The sequence below is a fragment of the Phyllobates terribilis genome, unplaced genomic scaffold (genome assembly GCF_046119375.1).
Source record: "Phyllobates terribilis strain yellow unplaced genomic scaffold, ASM4611937v1 Scaffold_4__5_contigs__length_816908805, whole genome shotgun sequence".
Taxonomy (NCBI): Eukaryota; Metazoa; Chordata; class Amphibia; order Anura; family Dendrobatidae; genus Phyllobates; species Phyllobates terribilis.
The window spans coordinates 619,693,659-619,712,987 of NW_027362764.1; the positions used below are offsets into that span (position 1 = coordinate 619,693,659).

The window sequence follows — 19,329 nt, forward strand, 5'->3', positions numbered from 1 at the left end:
ACTGAATTATACCATCTTAATTTAAAATACTTTACAAACCAATTCTGTGTCTATGGCCTTATTTCTTTTTTTGAACTTCAGATTTTGGTGGCAAAAGTCGCAAAATAAGTACAAGACAGCAAAAACCCACCAAATTCAAGAATTGCATGTGCCATTTTGATGAATTTGGTGCAAAATGGCAACTAATACCACAACACAAAAAAGGAAAATGACTTAAAAAACTCACTATTAGTGATGCGCAAGCATGCTTGTTACTCTAGATTTACGAGCATGCTTGGGTGTTTCCCGAGTATCTTCAGCATACTCGGCTGTTATGTTTGAGTCGGGCTGTGTGCATGATTTGCGACTCTTTAACAGCTTTAATACATGTGAGGAATGCCTGTTTCTTAGGCATTCCTCACATGTATTAAAACTGTCAAACAGTCGCAAATCATGCACACAGCACAACTAAAACATAACACCCGAGCATGCTGAAAATACTCGGCGAGCACCAGAGCATGCTTGCCGAAAGGGTTAACTGAACATACTCGCTCATCACTACTCACTATGAATTGGGACCTCAGTATATCAGTAGAAACAAGTCTCAAAAACAGACATGAGTGAAAAAATGCATCATCCGAAATGCGTCAAAGAATTTACATGCATTTCTGATGTTTTTCATGTTGCGTGAGGATTAATAAAGGATAGAGGTTTTTAACAGAAGAAACAGACAACATTTTTTTCTTATCCTGGAGTAAATACAGATTGGTAGAAATGTAAAATCTAAAGAGAAGTATTCCATGAATGGCAGAATAACCTAATGTGAACTCATCGTCTGCCAGAAAAGGATAGAACTCATTGTAACGTCCTACATTATTTATGCTCAGTGTCACAAAAGGTGAACTGCACATTCAGACTCCAGCAAATCCTGGACAAATGGGCGAGCGTAGAAAGGAAATCATTTTACTAATAAGCTTTAAGGTAGAGATCCCTCAGGCGCAGCCAAGCAAGCAAAGCTATTTACTGGGACAGAAAATTAACTGAAATCAAACAAAGTATTGCAAGAAATAATCGAGTACCTGTTAATTCTGTTAATAAGTAAAATAGCACAAAAATATACAAAGCATAAAAACTATAAATAAAGTATACTTCTATAGATTCTTTTTATATATTATTGTTATTCTTTGTGTTAACTTTCAGTATGGGATACTTATTTACTTTAGATATATTATTATGTATTGAAATATTTGCAAATTCACATTCAGTTTCAAAAATGTAACATCATACATTTTAATACAGGTGTATTGTAGGCATCACTGCACACAAACACTTAAAATAATGATCTAAGAGTAAGTTCACACTGTTTTTTTAGCGAGATCATTCCAGAAAAAGCGCTCACAAATGCTTAAAAGAATCTTATTATTAATTTCTATGGGAAATCACCTTTCTCTTTATATATGCTCAGTCTTTTGAGCATCTTTTATGTGCTTCAAGTTTTCAAAAACATGTGGTGGGAGAACATAATATAGATATCACTTCTTTGAAGCATCTGATGGAAAATGTTACAAACTAGGCAATGATCAATCAAAGGGCTGCAAAAAATGCTTCAAGTGCTAACTGAACTTTTCAAAACGCTTTAGGAAACAAAAAACTCCTCCAAAAACAACCAAACGATATGTGCACACTGAGTCTTTTTGCAAAAATTTTATAATGGAAAATGAGCAGAAAGTCCAAGTTCTTGAGTTATGCATTTTTGAGGAGGACTTGGAGAATTTCCTCTCAGTGTCTGCTCCAAAAAGCTGCAAAAAACTCAGTGTGCGCAAACCTGAAAGGAGAGTTTCCTGAAACTGTCTCCACCAGAAAGCTTCTGGTTTTTGATCAGCAGATATATCTGTATGTGTACACTGAGTTTTCTAAGAGTTTTTGGACCGGCAACTCTCCAAAACCTTCTCAAATAAATGCAAACCTCCTCAAAAACTTGGGATTTTCTGTTGAGTTTCCACACCAAAAACTACAGTGAACAGACTTAGTGCACACATACCTTTAGGGTACGTGCACATGGAGTTTTTCTGAGGCATTAAAAAAAAAAGAGTTTTCAAAGTAGAAACTACATCAGGAAAAACTCGTTTTAAGGGGAGTATTTTTGAGGAGTTCATTTCTTGAAGTGCTTTTTACTGAAGAAGTGGTATTGTAGAGTTTTTTAAGCGTTTGGAAGAGATTGAGGAGGAGCTGCTTCAACAATGTGACATGCACTTTCTTTTGTTCCACCAGCCCTTTTCGAAAACCTAAAGCGGAAATAAAATGCTCAAAACCCTGAATATATGTACAGCAAAGTGGTTTTACAGTAGAAATTTATAAGCACCTTTCAAGTGTTGTTAAGCGATTTTTCAAGCAATTTTTGAAGAGGACCATCTTGAAAAAAACTCCATTTGCACATACTTTATAAGATACCAATGAAGGACATTTTATCAATTAGCTTGTAACTTTCATTTTAGTAGGACTGTTTTGGTAAATACATCAGTTTAATTATATATCATTTTTTCTGAGCAGGTAATGGTTGGTTCCTGGAAAAGGTGGAGATTGTGACAGAATCTACAAATGAAACAGCACTGTTCTCTTGCAACAGGTATATGATAATGGAAAGCAATTCCCTGTTTTCATCTCTTATTTTCTTATACTGAATATTATGAAGTGTATAATAACCGTTAAAGCAGTCTACGCATTCATAAAGTAATACAGAAAACACAAAAAGTGATTTTCAGGAACTATTTAAAATGTGTAATTTAGCTAATAAATACCATAAGGTAAAACGCTGAATGGAAGATCTCTTAAAATGGGATGAAGCAGTATTACAATTGTACAGTGCCAGTAGCAGATTAGTAGTGGCGGAGGATCTATTATTAGTGGGTGTGTCCAAATGTTTTTAACCAGTCACACTTGTGTCTTATCCCCCTGATGATGCTGAGAGACAGCGAAACATATTGGGAGGGACACTTAAACGTGTTGTCCACTACTTTAGTTTACCCCCCAATGTATCCCCCCGGGGCCTCTAAGCCTTTTTGTAAATACCTTCCGTTGCAGATAATGCCTGTGAGTGGCGCTATCACTGGCCGCTCACAGGCATCACGTGACCCCCGGCTTCAGACGGCTCTGACATCCGCTGATGTCACGACAAGTGCTGGCAGCAGTCGGGGGCCTTTTCCTTCCTGGTTCCAGGTGGATGCCAGGTTGTGGGTGGGTTTTCCCCCAGCGTCACACCCAGCATTCACCGCGCTCTTTGCCTCTCCCCATTCATTGGGAAAGCGCGCGTAGAATGCTGAGTGTGACACGGTAGGGTAACCCCACCCACAACCCAGCAGCTACTGCGGGAACCCCAGTGCTGAGTCACGCCTCACTTATCGTGACATCAGCGCGGGGTCACGTGATGCCTGTGAGCGGCCACCGATAGCGCCACTCACAGGCAATATCTGCAAGGGAAGGTATTTACAAAAAGGCTTAGGGGCGTGGGGGGATATATTGGGGCATTAACCTAAAGTAGTGAACAACTTCTTTAATAAGCAATGGTCATCTACCAGCCGTCCAAAAAATAAAAGTAGGTGTCTAACATATATGTTTTATTTTCGCTGAAATATTATGCTATCAGTCATAATTTTTCTGTTAACCTAACATTTTTTACTGGATGTTATGATATTGTTTTGAATTGGTAAAAACCATTTGAATAACTCACAACTCAAGAAGAGTTAAGGGTAAACACCTTGGGGTAGTTTAGCACAGCTTTAAAGTGAATCTGTCAGCAGGATTTTGGTATATAATCTGAAGACAACATAAAGAGGTAGGGAGTAGAAAACAGGAACACCCACACTAACTGGGGTGTCATTAATTCAAAAACATAACAGCAGCAAATGGAAGTAACACCCCTGGAGTGGTGGACAATGGCCAGATGCAATATGAATAAATAATACCTCTGCGCTAGAATGTTACATTTATACACCAAATAAAATGTGGCAATATGTCAATAAAACCCCATATAGGGCAAATCCTGTGGGGTCCACAACTCCACAAAAAAACGTAACTAAAAGTGAGGAGTTTAAATATGTTGCAGTGACTCCCTTAAGGTTTGGCCCATAACCATCAACTGCAGTACAAATACAATCAGCTGTGGGATATATACATAGAAGAAAGGTGCTTTTACCAGACTGGTTGTATTATTAAAACTTATATCAGTAAGGGATTAATGTCCATTACATTGTAAACCACACTGGTTGAACCTTTTTTATCAATTTGTGCACTATAAGTTTTAATAATACAACCAGTCTGGTATCAGCACCTTATTGATATTTTCTTCTATTTAACTATGTACTGTATATATCATTTTATTTGGTGTATAATTTTAACGTTCTAGCACAGTGGAATTATTTATTCATATTGCATAAGGAGGTAGGGGTTAAAACCCAGAATTCAGCAATGTGTCACTTATCAGGCTGTGTGCTGTTGTTTACTTACACTGAAGGTTTTATCACTAGGAGATTATCATTGCTGTGACTAGCTAGTGCGCGCTTGCCAGTCCAACTCCGCCCCTCTCCATCCCCCTGTGATAAGCAGCTCACTGTCAATAGATTATGTACACAGAGAGCCTGGTGTGAGTGGGGGCAGCATTCTGAGCTATGCTACATCCTACATCTAAAAACTCTAATTGTGTCAGAACGGCTGCACCCAGTAAACTAAGTTAGATTCAGGGTCCCTATCTCTACATCATGCTGCTCTCAGATGAGGTAGAAAAGGTTCCCTTTAAGTTATGTCTCTGTTACTCAAGATCAAGTGGCAACACATTTACTTAGAAAAGACAGTCACTTACCTTATCTACCATTTAGCCATGAACTTGTGTATTTGCTAATTTCCAAACTAAAATGTTAAATTGTTTAAATACAGGTAGCAGGTTCACTTTAATCCCTTTCTGAAAAAGGTTGGTTCACCCCAAAGCCACACTCACACGTTCAGTATTGAGGGTTTTTTACCTCAGTATTTGTAAGCAAAAACCAGGAGTGGGTGATAAATACAGAAGTGGTGATATGTTCCTATTATACTTTTCCTCTGATTGTTCCACTGCTGGTTTTGGCTTACATATACTGATGTAAAATACTGACCAAATACTTGTAAGGTGCGAGATAGTTGTGGGTGAGTTGTGGCCCCTGCTCGCTCTGGCACCCTACAGACAAGGTGTCTCCTCCCTCTGATGTTCTGCAGTGTATGTGGTGCTTTTCACTTACTTCAGACCAGCCGATCACGTCTGTCTCCAGGCATTTCTCTTCTGGAACCAGGGCAGCAATAAATTCACAGGACACGAGGTTCATAACCATGTCTGGGACTTTACTTGGGGAAGAGGAATATATACAATATTTACAGGCAGATATAATGGATAAGGCCCAACGGGTTGTCATCTGTCCCACAGGTACTTGATACAACTTCAGCCCTGGTTCCCTCTTTAAGTGAAGCATCTCTTTTGCTCTGTTCTCTAGCCCTAGAGAATCTTCTTCACCAATGACAGTATATCCGGATCCTAGTTCTCCCCACGTCCTAGACTTGAGTCCAAGCTTCTTCTGCAGCCTGCAGACAGAATGTGCTCCCAGGTCCTCAATGGCTCTCTTGAGTTTCTCCGGCTGTCTAAGGGGACTTTTGTGGAGGGAATCTTTACTCTGGTGATCCTACTGTCTGGGGTATGTGGCTCATGTCTGCCTTAGTAGCCACTATCTCGAGGCTGCCCGTACCGTCCCAAGCACCATCTCTCACTGACTCATCACTTCCTGTTTCTAGAAACTAACCACAGGTTTCCTAAAGTGCCCACCCTCTATGGGCTGTCCTCACACACAATTAACCCCTTCACTGTCCTACATGTCAGCAATACTACTGGCAGACTTAACCTGTTATTTCCATTCAGGACAGTGGCATCTTGTGGCTTGTTACCAATACTACAGCCCACAAGGAAACACCTTAAAAACAAAGCCTTGTTCACATTCTGTGCCCAACCATAGCATTGAGTTCCCCTTCACTCCACTGGGCTGGATTATCACAGCTAACCCCTTAACTGGACCTAACTGCAGCCCAGAGAGATCTAACTATCGGGAACATTCTGTTTAACCCTTTTAGTGCCAGTGGGAAGCTACTTCCTTCCCCACTACTACATTCCCCCACACTTTAATTATGGTCATCCTCGACCATACTAGACAACTAATCACATATTAACACTGATAAAATCATATCACATTACTAAAACATTTTAGTAAGAAACTGGTCTTGAAGTCTTCTTCTTAAATAGAAACCGGCCCTTCTCGGTTAAGGGCCCCGGAATAGCAATCTAAACAGTTAATTGTCATAACGTTCAAAACTTTTCAAGAGTACTGGTCATTCTTGGTAAGGACCCCGGAAACACAGTGTTCATGTCCATTTTATCAAGACAAATTAACTCACCAACAGCCCTTCATCTTCCTTAAGGGCTGCATTCTGAGGCATACAGTCATGAGGAGCACCCAGTGAGTCTTTTTCTTCTTAGCCCTATCGGGGGTCATCGGTTTTTCCCGCTAGGCCACAAGTCTCTTAGTATTAGAGGATATCAAACCTCCAGGTGTGTCTCAGTGCTGCAAATTCCAGCAGAAAAAGGCACAACAGGCGAAACAAAAATAAAAACAAAAGAGAGCATCTCACAGGGACACACAACTTAGTGCTGCTTGAGGCCTCCTTGGCCAGGGAGATAGGGAAACATTCCTCTGGCTTCTTTGGACCTTAGGTCAACATGGGGCAATCCGCCCCCATTGGGAAACAGTCCCAAGCAAGAGCCACTGCCAGTGGGTCTTATTTTAAAGAAGCTAAAGGGTCAACGGACCTTTTTTGTAGGTGTGCTCACTTCTTCCAGGCCTCCCTCTGCTCCTTCATAAAGGCGGCCCAAGCTGTCGATGAAGGTGGTTTCTTCCACCTCCAAGGCTGATCATGGTACCTGCTGCGTCCAGGGTCCTCATCCGAGGACGTAGCGCTGCCACTGCCGACTTGGGTAGGGCCATAGCTTGTGATCCTGAACTTTTGGACCACGTGACTGGTGCTAGATGGTGAGTCCCCAGCAGCCCCCTGACCAGCTCCTTCAGCCCCCTCCGGGTGTTTTGATGTGAAGCTGACAGTATGCGCCTCACTAGGAGAGCCAGCTGCCCTGCAGCTCGTGAAGTCTTCCTCCTCTTCATCTTCAGACTCCTCCCATCAACGTCTCCTTTGCTCCTCCTCACGAGGATCACCTGTTTTGGGTGGTGTTTAGGAATCCCTTGGGGTCTTCCCTAGCCCAACATTGTAGGGTCTCCCTCTTAGCCCTCCTTTGGAAGACCTCCTCATCTCTCTCAAACATATCTTCCCATTCGTAATATCGTGTTAACGCTGCCACGTACCACCCCCGGGTACATTCACACTTCACAAAGTACACGATATCCCCCACGTGCAGATTGTGGAGACAAGAAGGCAGGTACTTTCGCTTGACGACGTCCCAGATGAAATATACCCCATCACCGGTCCATTTTTCCTCCAGGACTCCATACCCTTTCATAATGTTAAATTCTGTCACCCACCCCCGGGTCTGGGAATCTTCTACCGACTCGCACCGGGCAGCGTTAGAACCCTCAATCCAATCCCGCAAGAAGGTGTCGGTATACTTTTGGCGCTCCCGTGGTGTCATAGGGGGATTACGCACCATCAGCCACGTCGGACTGTACTCAAAGTGCCGTTTGGCAGGAGGTGTATTCAAGACGTCCCGTGCCATCTGCCACCAGTTGACATCTGAGGCTTTCCTCTTGTGTGTTCTCACCTCTGACTCACCACCTTCGGGCCCTGGAGTGTCCACCACCCCACTGGGGATTGTTGCTGCGGGCGTCGTTAGCGGAACCAGCCACAAGGGACAACGCTCCTCACCTTTGTCTAGTTGTGTTGCGGCTGCTACTTTGGCTCCGCCTGGATTTTCTTCTCCCTCCGCCAAGGGGAAAGCACCTTCCGGCATCCGACTCCAGCACCACACTCGCAGCTTATGCACCAGCAACCCCACATCAGGCTGAGGCACAGTGGACCACTGAACGGTAACCGGTGGTAGTGGTGTTGGTTGTAATGCACACGCTCGGACTGACTGGCGTGTGCGTGTTTAGTGGTTCCACTGTGCCATGAACCGGAGAGTGCCTGGAGGGGCGTAACTAAGTATCTGCTCGATCCAACCAAGGTCGCACGACGCCAGTGCACCAGGGAGGAACCGAGCAGAGGGACCAGGGTCTACTCCAGGTCAGACTCCGGACACGGCTGTTGACCCACACCAGGGAATACAGGAACAGGTAGGCTAGAGCGCAGGCTGGGTAGGGTCCAGTACAGACTGGGAGACGAGTTCAGAACCGCAGATGCAGTAATCAAACAGAGTAAAGCGAAACTGCAGGTGCGGTAGACAAGGCTGAGCAGAGCGAAACCGCAGACGCGGTAGACAGGGCTGAGCAGAGTGAAACCGCAGACGCAGTGGACAAAGTTGAGCACAGCAAAACCGCAGACGCGGTGGACAAAGCTGAGCAGAGCAAAACCGCAGGCGCAGTAGACAAGGCTGAGCAGAGCAGAACCGCAGACGCGGTAGACAAGGCTGAGCAGAGCAGAACCGCAGACGCGGTAGACAAGGCTGAGCAGAGCGAAACCGCAGACGCGGTAGACAAGGCTGAGCAGAGCGAAACCGCAGATGCGGTAGACAAGGCTGAGCAGAGCAAAACCGCAGACGCGGTAGACAAGACTGAGCAGAGCGAAACCGCAGACGCGGTGGACAAGGCTGAGCAGAGCAAAACCGCAGACGTGGTGGACAGGGCTGAGCAGAGCAAAACCGCAGACGCGGTGGACAAGGCTGAGCAGAGCAAAACCGCAGACGCGGTGGACAAGGCTGAGCAGAGCAAAACCGCAGACGCGGTGGACAAGGCTGAGCAGAGCAAAACCGCAGACGTGGTGGACAGGGCTGAGCAGAGCAAAACCGCAGACGCGGTGAACAGGGCTGAGCAGAGCAAAACCGCAAGTGCGGTGGACAAGGCTGAGCAGGCAGGAACCACCGAAGCGGTAAGTAAGACAGGACAGAGATAAATCGCCGAAGCGGTAAACAAAGACAAAGCAAAGGGGACAGGGCTCTGTTCACACAGAACAGACTGGAAAAGAAAGGCAGAACCAGATACACACAAGGTACTTGCAAAGAAGTAGCGAAAGGACTCCAACTCACAAACGGAAGTACAATGACAACGAGTAGAAGTTAGGTGCAGGTTCAGACTCTACAGAAAAAGGGAGCAAACGGACATAAAGACAAAACAGGTAAGAAACTAGGAGACAGTTCAGACAAGAACAGTTACTGCAACAAAATGCAAGAACGAGCCTAGGTAAAGCCAAGTGCTGGTTCAGACACTGCAGAAAAAGGGAACAAATGGACATAAAGACAAAACAGGTAGGAAGCTAGGAGACAGTTCAGACAAGAACAGTTACTGCAACAAAATGCAGGAACGAGTCTGGGTATGCGGCCCCCAGAGGGCGAGACGAACAGGCTAGGAGCGTGTTCAGACAGGCTTGGAAATACAGCCTCCAGGAAGGCAGAGAGACAGCTGGCTAGAGTGCACAGACAGGACACAGTTCAGACACGGGAACTGATATCATAAGGCAGGAAACATAGACAGGACCTGGCACATCAGTGACAAGAAGCCAACTGACAGAACAAGATGCTCAGGCAAGGATTCCAAGGAGGAGCTGGGTTAAATACCAGGTGAAAGACAGCAAGCAGCAAAAGCAGAGCAAAGCAGACAACATGGAAAGAAGCCAGAGTGGCAGTCTGGACTGGAGATCAAGTGCGCGCTCTTGCACAGTGGGAGATGGACCACTATGCAAGGACGCTGCCAGGTATGTTACATTGGTCCATGAGCAGTACCCGTGGATCGACTGTTTCCACCTGCGGGCCCTGGGGTGACGATCTTGGGAATCTCATCTTCGTCGCTCATCTCCATGGGACAATCGGGTTCGCCTGCTGCCATTCTCTCGGAACGTCCCCTGCTGCACCTCCTTCTCCTTGTGCGCTGGACAGAAAATGGCGCTGTTCGCTTACCAGTGACGCGTGTCCTGCACATCCGACTCCTCCTCGTTCTGGGCCGGTCTGCTAATGCGACCACCGCGTCACGCATCACTCTCAGCGGCTCCGCCTTCAGCTGCGCCTCCTTCCCTGAAGTGCTGATACTCACTGGGCTGGACTTCACTCTGCGCCGCGCCCTCTTCTTCACTGTACCTCCCACTGTGGGACGAATCTTCACTGCTGGGCCCATAATTCTCTGGGCCGGAACTCATAGCTGCTGGACACCTTTTCGCGCTCTCTGGCGCTGTCCACTCCCACGATAGACAGTTCTTCTCCTGTTCTTTACCGCAACTGTCGCCACCTTGGAATCCATGCTCCGGCCCGCCATCTTGGGCCGCATGTCGTCCAACACTTTCTCTTCAGTGTTCTGAGTCAGCTCTTCCCTGATTTCTTCATGCGAGGAGCTCGCATCCTGTCGACTACGCCAAATGTAAGGTGCCCCAGCGAGGTAGTCATGGGCGAGCTGTGGCCCTTGCTCGCTCTGGCACCCTACAGACAAGGTGTGTCCTCCCTCTGATGTGCTGCAGTGTATGTGGTGCTTTCCACTTACTTCAGACTAGCCGATCGCGTCTGTCTCCAGGCATTTCTCTTCTGGAACCAGGGCAGCAATAAATTCACAGGTCACGAGGTTCATAACCATAACTGGAACTGGGGAAGAGGAATATGTACAATATTTACAGGCAGGTAAATAGATAAGGCCCAAAGGGATGTCATCTATCCCACAGGTACTTGATACAACTTCAGCCCTGGTTCCCTCTTTAAGTGAAGCATCTCTGTTGCTCTGTTCTCTAGCCCTAGAGAATCTTCCTCACCAATGACAGTATATCCAGATCCCAGTTCTCCCCACATCCTAGACTTGAGTCCTAGCTTCTTCTGCAGCCTGCAGACAGAATGTGCCCCCGGGTCCTCAATGGCTCTCTTGAGTTTCTCCGGATGGCTAAGGGGACTCTTGTGGAGGGAATCTTTACTCTGGTGATCCTACTGTCTGGGGTATGGGTCTCATATCTGCCCTAGCAGTCACTATCTCGAGGCTGCCCATACTGTTCCAAGTACTATCTCTCACTGACTCATCACTTCCTGTTTCTAGAAACTAACCACAGGTTTCCTAAAGTGCCCACTAGTGATGGGCGAGCATTAAAATGCTCTCTGCTCGGGTCGAGCAAATTGAAATGCTCGGGTGCTCGACCCAAGCAACGAGCCCAATGTAAGTCTATGAGAAACTCGAGCATTTTTCAGGCGGCTCCCCCTGGCAGTCTGCAGAGGGCCTAAAAATTGCCCAAATTGATGGGAACAGTGCTCAAATGACAAGGGAACAGCATGGGGAAGACCCCAGGAAGCATTTCTGACTCCCAGGTCACTGCTGTGAACAACGTTGTCAGAGGTATTACGCCACTTTTACGGACTCACAATAAAATATAAAAAAAACGAAACCAAAATGGATTTTCCTGGGAAATATGTTAAAGAACATCCTTTCCAGGGTAACGACTTGTATATAAGGCAAAATAAATAACCAAAACCAAAAATACTCCTCCACACCTTGGGCTATGTTCACACGTAGCATTTTTGATCCGTTTTTGCACTTTTGCATTGCTTTCAACCATGACAAATGCATTCACCATAAGATGTCTTTTTAACATTTTACAACCTTATCTGGCCATGTGGTGTGTGAGACATGATCAGACACATCCTGTTTCATTTATGAAGGAGGGACTCTGAAAGTCACAAAGCCTATTTTTATAGGGCCATCAAGCGGCCTTTACTATTCTTAAAGAGCCAGCAGTCGGCCCTCACTATTGTTAGAGAGACATCAGCCGGCTATGCTTTGTTGTTCGCATTACTAAAGAGTGGGTCTCCTATACTGTTATTGCATATGCAGTGAGTGGCAGGGCTGCCCAAAATTTGGACGCCCCCTTCAATAACCCTTTGAAAATTTGGACGCACCCCAATACCCCTTTGAAGAGACTTAGGAGGGCCTCCTGAAAACAATGTTCCCATTATTAGGAAGTGGGTCTCCCATACTGTTTGCCTATGCAGTGAATGCAACGGCTGTCAAAAATTTGGACCTCCTCCAATGCCCCTTGGAAGAGACATAGAGGAGGGCCTCCTGAAAACAATGTTCCCATTATTAGGAAGTGGGTCTCCCATAGTGTTGGCCTATGCAGTGAATGCAAGGGCTGCCAAAAATTTAGAGGAATTCCAATGCCCCTTGGAAGAGACTTAGAGGGCCTCGTGAAAAAATGTTCCCATTATTAGGAAGTGGGTCTCCCATAGAGTTGGCCTATGCAGTGAATTCAAGGGCTGCCAAAAATTGGGAGGCATTCCAATGCTCCTTGGAAGAGACGTAGAGGGCATCATGAAAAAATCTTCCCATTATTAGAAAGTGGGTCTCCCATAGTGTTGGCCTATGCAGTGAATGCAAGGGCTGCCAAAAATTGGGAGGCACTCCAATGCACCTTGGAAAAGACGTGGAGGAGAGCCTCATAAAAAAATGTTCCCATTAGAAAGGAGCGGGTCTCCTATACTTGTAATTCCCATGCACTCTTTGTATGGTCTGACAAACATTTACCCCTGGGGGTATACATGAACATACTGTATAAAAAAAATTTTTTACGGGCATCATAAACGCCCATTAAAAAAATGATGTGGGTGTTGCATCACGGACCACGGTCACCCTGGTGATATGGTGGTGGAGGATAAGGATGAGGAGAAGGAGGAGGACAAGAGCAAATAGCCAAAATCAGGAAGCGTATACCCATGTGTGGGTGTGAAAACATGCATGGGAATACACCTCCCAAAAAAGACACTGGATTTGAGTTTATGCTATGCTGCTATCATTCGGTGGTGTTGAGAAGTCTGGCCCAATCCAGCCCTTGTTCATTTTTATAAGAGTATGCCTGTCAGCATTTTCAGTTGACAGGCCGATGTGCTTATCAGTTATAATTCCACCAGCGGCACTAAAAACCCGCTCTAATAAAACGCTAGCGGCAGGGCAGGCCAGGACCTCCAAGGCATAGAGAGCCAGTTCATTCCACGTGTCCAGCTTGGATACCCAATAATTATAAGGCACAGAGGAATCACAGAGGACGTTGGTACGATCGGAAAGGAACTCCCTCAGCATCTTCCCAAACTTTGCACTCCTTGTGAGAGTACCCCACGCCTCAGGGCCTGTGCGATGGGAGGGGCTGAGAAAACTCTCCCAGAACTTTGACAATGTTCCCCTGCCTCTTCTGGATTTGAGTTGTGTCTCTCTCGGCTGTACTCCTTGGTTGTCCAACGAACTGTGACCTCTGCCACCAGCATTTTCAGATGGGAATTTTTTTAATAGTTCCGCAACAAGGGCCTTCTGATACTGGTCCATTTTTGTAGACCTGTCCACCTCAGGAATAAGAGATATAAAATTCTCCTTGTAGCGTGGGTCTAGAAGTGTCACCAACCAAATTTTTGAGAACGCAAGGGTCATGGGAAAGGCAGCGTAATATAAACTCAGCCATGCGTGCCAAACTACTAACAGGCAAGACTTCCGTGTCCTCTCCAGGAGGACGACTGACCATGCTCTCCTACTCCTCCTCCTCTTCCCTGATCTCAGGCCATCCATGCTGAACAGACGGTATGACAGTTGTGCAGGTAGTACTGTCTATAGCGCATGAAACTAGCTCCTGTTCTTCCTCCTCCTCCTCCTCTTCCTCATTGTCACCCAATCCAAGTTGGGATGAGATGAGGCTGGGCTGTGTGTAATCACCCTGTATGGTTCCTTGCTCCATCTCATCGTGCTCCGCCTGCAATGCATCCTCTTTACTTGTGAACAGAGAGCGTTTCAGAAGACAGAGAAGCGGGATGGTGACGCTAATTATGGCATCATCGCCGCTCACCATCATGGTGGAGTCCTCAAAGTTTTGGAGGATGGTACATATGTCTGACATCCATGTCCACTCCTGAGGTCTTATGTGTGGAGTCTGAACTGTATACCGATGGCCTTGTTGATGCTGGTAGTCAACAACTGCCCTCTTCTGCTCACAAATCTTTCCCAACATCTGCAGTGAAGAGTTCCAACGCATGGAGACATCACACACCAGTCGGTGAGCCAGAAGCTGCAAACTCTGCTAAAGCACGGCAAGGGCAGCGGAAGCTGTAGCTAACTTTCTAAAATGGGCACACAGGCGGCGTACTTTGACACGCAGATCCAGCAGCTCCGGGTAGATTTTGAGAAACCGCTGAACCACGAGGTTAAGCACATGGGCCAGGCATGGTACATGTGTGAGCTCACCTCAGAGCCGCCACAAGGTTCCGGCCATTGTCACACACGACCATGCCTGGTTGTAGGTTCAGCGGTATCAGCTACAGATCTGCCTGCTCTTTCAGAGCTGTCCACAACTCTTCAGAATTGTGCGGTTTGTCACCTAAGCATATTAGCTTCAGCACAGCCTGTTGTCGCTTGGCTGAGGCAGTGCTGCAGTGCTTCCAGCTTGTGACTGATGTGGTCATTTTGGAGATGGAGGCTGAAAAGGAGGAGGAGGCTGAGAAGGATGAGGTGCAGGAGCTGGAGACTGTGGGGGCAACCCTGATTGACCTGGGGCCCGCAATCCTCGGTGTCGGGAGGATGTGTTCCGTCCCAAGGTCCGACTGGGTCCCGGCTTCCACTATATTAACCCAGTGTGCCGTCAGCGAGATGTACCATCCCTGCCCACAAGCACTTGTCCACGTGTCTGTGGTTAGATGGACTTTCCCTGTAACTGCATTGTTGAGGGCACGGCTAATGTTGTGGGACACGTGCTTGTGTAATGCGGGGACGGCACACCGGGAGAAATAGTGGCGGCTGGGGACCGAGTACCGAGGGACGGCCGCCGCTATCAAGTTGCGGAAAGCTTCCGTCTCCTCTAGCCTAAGAGGCAACATTTCGAGCTCAAGCAGTCGCGAAATGTGGGAATTTAGTAGTGTGGCCTTTGGGCGTTGGCTGCGTATTTGCGCTTGCGTTCCAAGGACTGGGGTATGGACAACTGAACTCTGCGCTGGGACAAGGACGTGCTTGCTGATGGTGCTAGTTGAGAGTGTGCAATGACAGGTGCAGGGCCTACCTTCTGTCTGCGGCCCCCACACTGCTTCTTCCTGCCTGTTGGGGTGCTCTGCCTCCCCCCCCCCCCGTGTGCTGCTGTCCTCGCTCTGCATGTCCTCCTGCCAGGTTGGGTCAGTTACTATATGATCCACCACCTATTCTTCCACTTCCGCACCCTGGTCCTCCTCCTGACTTTCTGGCAATTGTGTCTCATCATCATCCACCTCTTGTGACACTTTCCCACCGTCGCCTTCGTATGACCGTGGCTGCTCAGATATTTGGGCATCGCTACATGCGATCTCCTCTTACCCCGCTTCAAGTGGACCAGGCAAGAGGCCCGAATCTATAAATGGAAAAGTGAACAGCTCTTCAGAGTGTCCAAGTGTGGGATCAGTTGTCTCTGGGTACTCGGCATGGTGAGAGGAAGGAGGATCCGGGTGAGGAATATGCAGTCCAGACACACGGCTACTGAGACTTGACCGTGTGGAAGACAGGGTGGTGGTGGTGGTGGCTAAGTGACTGGAAGCATTATCTGCTATCCAACCAATAACCTTTTCACACTGCTTTGTGTTCAATAGTGGTATTCTGCGGTCCCCTATTAATTGGGACAGGAAGGTTGAGCGAAAAGATGTGGGTGTTTGTTGTGGCACAATTTCAGCTTGCCCATAGCCTCGGCCTCTGCATGCACCATCACGTCCAGTTCCCCATCCCTTGCCACGTGCCTTGCCCATTTTAAATAAAGGACAATATCTTCCACGCTCACTACAAATGGCTGAATTTGGACTGAACTTATATGTGATCCGTGTGACGGACAAACCACAGTTTTAAATAGCTGGCCTGTAGGTAACTCTTTTTAACAGCAAACTGGTGTCAATAACTTCACTGACACACTGAAACAAAATTTTAATAGAGGCCAGAAATGGCAGAATTTTCAGCGCAATTATATGTGATCTGTGTGACGGACAAACTACAGTTTTAAATAGCTGTCCTGTAGGTAACTATTTTTAACAGTGCCGACCTCGTGTCAATAAGTTCACTGACACAATGCAAGAAAATTTCAATGGAGGCCAGAAATGGCAATATTTTCAGCGCAATGATATGTGATACGTGTGACGGACAAACCACAGTTTTAAATAGCTGGATTTTTAGCGCTGTAACATGGAAAGGACCTGGCTGTATTCTGCAGTGCCAACAAGTAAATGGTGCAGAAAAACGGTGTTCTCTGGATTGCTTTTTTAAGCAAATAATCAGGATTAAGATAAAAAAAAATATTCCTGGCCCCTGATACCTGGGGCTATTTCTACAAATATCTATAAAAGCATCAGCAGACAGAACTGGAATGGACCCTTTTGCTATGTGCATTGCAGTCTGCTATATACCCTGCCTGCCTGCCTAGCACTGATATCTCTGCAGCTGGATTAGTCCTCAAAAGGACTGTTAGTTGAGATGGATATGTGTCTCTAATATGGTTTGGTATACCTACACTAACTAGAAACAAGCAAATCTCTCCCTAGCTCAGCAGCACCTCTCCCTACACTGTCTGATTCCAGAGTGACTGTGACGAGCATGGCGGTGCCAGGTCTGATATAGACCTGATGACGCTGTGCGGCAAGCCAATCACTGTAATGCCACAGCCAACAGGACTGCAGCATTACAGTGTGTTGCAGACAATCCCTGCATGTTGATTGGCTCTGTAAAGAGCGCCAAACATGCAAGGAAGAGACCTGAGCTTCCGTCGAGCAACCCCGGAAATACTCTGCGAGCGCTGAGCATCTTGAGCAGTGAGATGCTCGGGAGAGCATCGATCAGTAGTGAGCATGCTCGCTCATCACTAGTGCCCACCCTCTATGGGCTGTCCTCACACACAATTAACCCCTTCACTGTCCTACATGTCTGCAATACTACTGGCAGACTTAACCTGTCATTTGCATCCAGGACAGTGGCATCTTTTGGCTGGTTACCAATACTACAGCCCACAAGGAAACACCTTAAAAACAAAGCCTTGTTCACATTCTGTGCCCAACCATAGCACTGAGTTCCCCTTCACTGTACTGGGCTGGATTATCACAGCTAACCCCTTAACTTGACCTAATTGCAGCCCAGAGAGATCTAACTATCGGGAACATTCTGTTTAACCCTTTTAGTGCCAGTGGGAAGCTACTTCCTTCCCCACTACTACATACGGAAAGTGTAAATGTGGCCTAAGTCAGATGACTGTATATGGAGCTGTGCCAGCACCACACCTGGCAGATGCTGTCTGTGTTACACAGCTGGTATCTCCCTGTAACAGCAGCAATTAGAACTCAGCTCTGATCGCTGCTATTAACAGTTAAATGCCGCCATCAGTCACGACTGTGGAATTAAGGTGCACAGTTCAGGTGGCATCATTCTGAGAGTACATCAGCCCCTTCCCTCAGCAACATGATTATAAGGAGTTGGTATATGGGTATAGGAGGCGCTGTGGGCTCATCACTACTAGTGGCAGCAAATTAGTGGACAGGGAACCAGAGTTGTCCAAATGGGTTTTGATGTAGCTGAAAAGAAATAAATTTGCGCTAGTGGTAGTGAACAGAAGGACAGCACGAGAGATTTACAGTGCAAGGGATAATTTTATTTAATCGAACATAAGCTTAAATTAGCTTAGTTAAAATGATTCAGACTCAGTGGGGTCACTGGGTCGGATAAGAGAATAGGTATTAAAAGTATTAAGATTTTTTTTTTTTTTAAATCAATAAAAAGATTGGTGTCCACTGATACAAGATCAACATAGGCCTTTTTCCCGTAGTCTGTGGATGTTCGGTTGCAGTAGATGTATAAGGAGGCAAAGGCTTGTAGACCTGGTGGGATAGAATAGGAATGTATAAATATGGTATACTAATGAGCGATAGGGAACAGATAGATATCTTTTTGTTGTGGTTACCTGATACTGGTGCCTCGTATGCGATACGAGGGTCACTGGTGGTACGTGTTGGTGCCTAGGAGGGAGGACGAAGGGTACCTAGAGTGGGGTACAAAAGATGTATGGATCAGCGGGGGTGGAACTCGATAGAGATGTCTCTGCTGGACTCTGAGTTGGGTCGTGAGTTACCTGTACTTGGTATGGTACTCAATAGGCTGTGGTAGTGGTTGGCTGTTTCTCCACAGTCGTTCTGCTACTGGTATGACAGTCTGCAGGCTGTGTGGATAATACGGAATTCACCGGAGGGGTACTAAAGGGAGTGAGGGGAGACAAGTATTGAATAGGGTGCAAGGCTCAGGGGTAAAGGTACGAGATTTGAAGAAGTCAGTTACCTTCTAGAAGGTGGCGGGGGGTGTCCTGAGTATTTTTTTGATGACTAGGAGATGGCGGTCCTAGTCCTTTTTGGAAAGTGGTAGAGGATATGTCACACACGGCTGTGGGTGGATGATCTGAGTTAGATCTGTAAGGGGGAGGAATAAGGATAGATCATAAATTAACTAACTTGTGTAGCCGTGGTACAAGCCTTGGAGACAAAAGGTTTTTTGGTTTACCTGTAAATAGGTACAAGGGGCCTCCAGGGGCGTCTTAAGATGAGCTGGAGGTAGTAATCCTGGTCCCTTGTAGAGTGGAGGTAGCACGAGGAGGTCAGAGGTGGGATGCAGCAGGAGACTGGTATTAGCATATAGTGTCTCTGTATGCTGAATAGAAATCTATACGGAAGGGGGAGGGGGTATATCTGTTAGGGTATCACTGGGTAGTGGTTGTAGCCTCCAGTATGTACCCAGAGATCGTGGTTTACCTGTTTCGTAGGGATTAGGGTGTCAAATAGTAGATGCTGGTTCCGGTCTCCTTATTGTAGATACAGCAGGGTGCTGTAGTAGGAGGCTATAGTGGTATCAGAGGTAGCCAGAGAGAGGATATAGCATGAGGCTATTGTTGTACTATGTTGGGTGCACCAGGAAGCTCTGGCTGAGTAGAGAGTGCAGGTGCCAGATGCGACAATATGGAGGGTTGCTGGTGCAGGGCCCAACTGGGGAGGTTGATGGCAAGTACTGCAGGGAGCAGGGAAAATCCGTTAGAGGGTCAGCTGGGTGCAGTATGGCTTGGTAGGGCAGAGGCTCGTTATTACTTACGGTCAGTAGAGAGCTTCACCGTCTGGGGGTGGTGGTCGAGGTCCGGAGCGAGGGCGGAGTC

General features: G+C 46.6%; 1 protein-coding gene across 2 annotated transcripts in view; it reads left to right on the plus strand.

Annotated features, from left to right (window-relative positions):
* The window catches only part of RP1 (RP1 axonemal microtubule associated), a 1,013,486-nt gene that overhangs the window by 990,679 nt on the left and 3,478 nt on the right, over positions 1–19,329 (plus strand). For both annotated transcript variants that reach the window (XM_073679301.1, XM_073679302.1), the window contains one exon: positions 2,530–2,605. In XM_073679301.1, the coding sequence (XP_073535402.1) occupies positions 2,530–2,605 (76 nt within the window). The remainder of the gene's footprint in view (positions 1–2,529; positions 2,606–19,329) is intronic.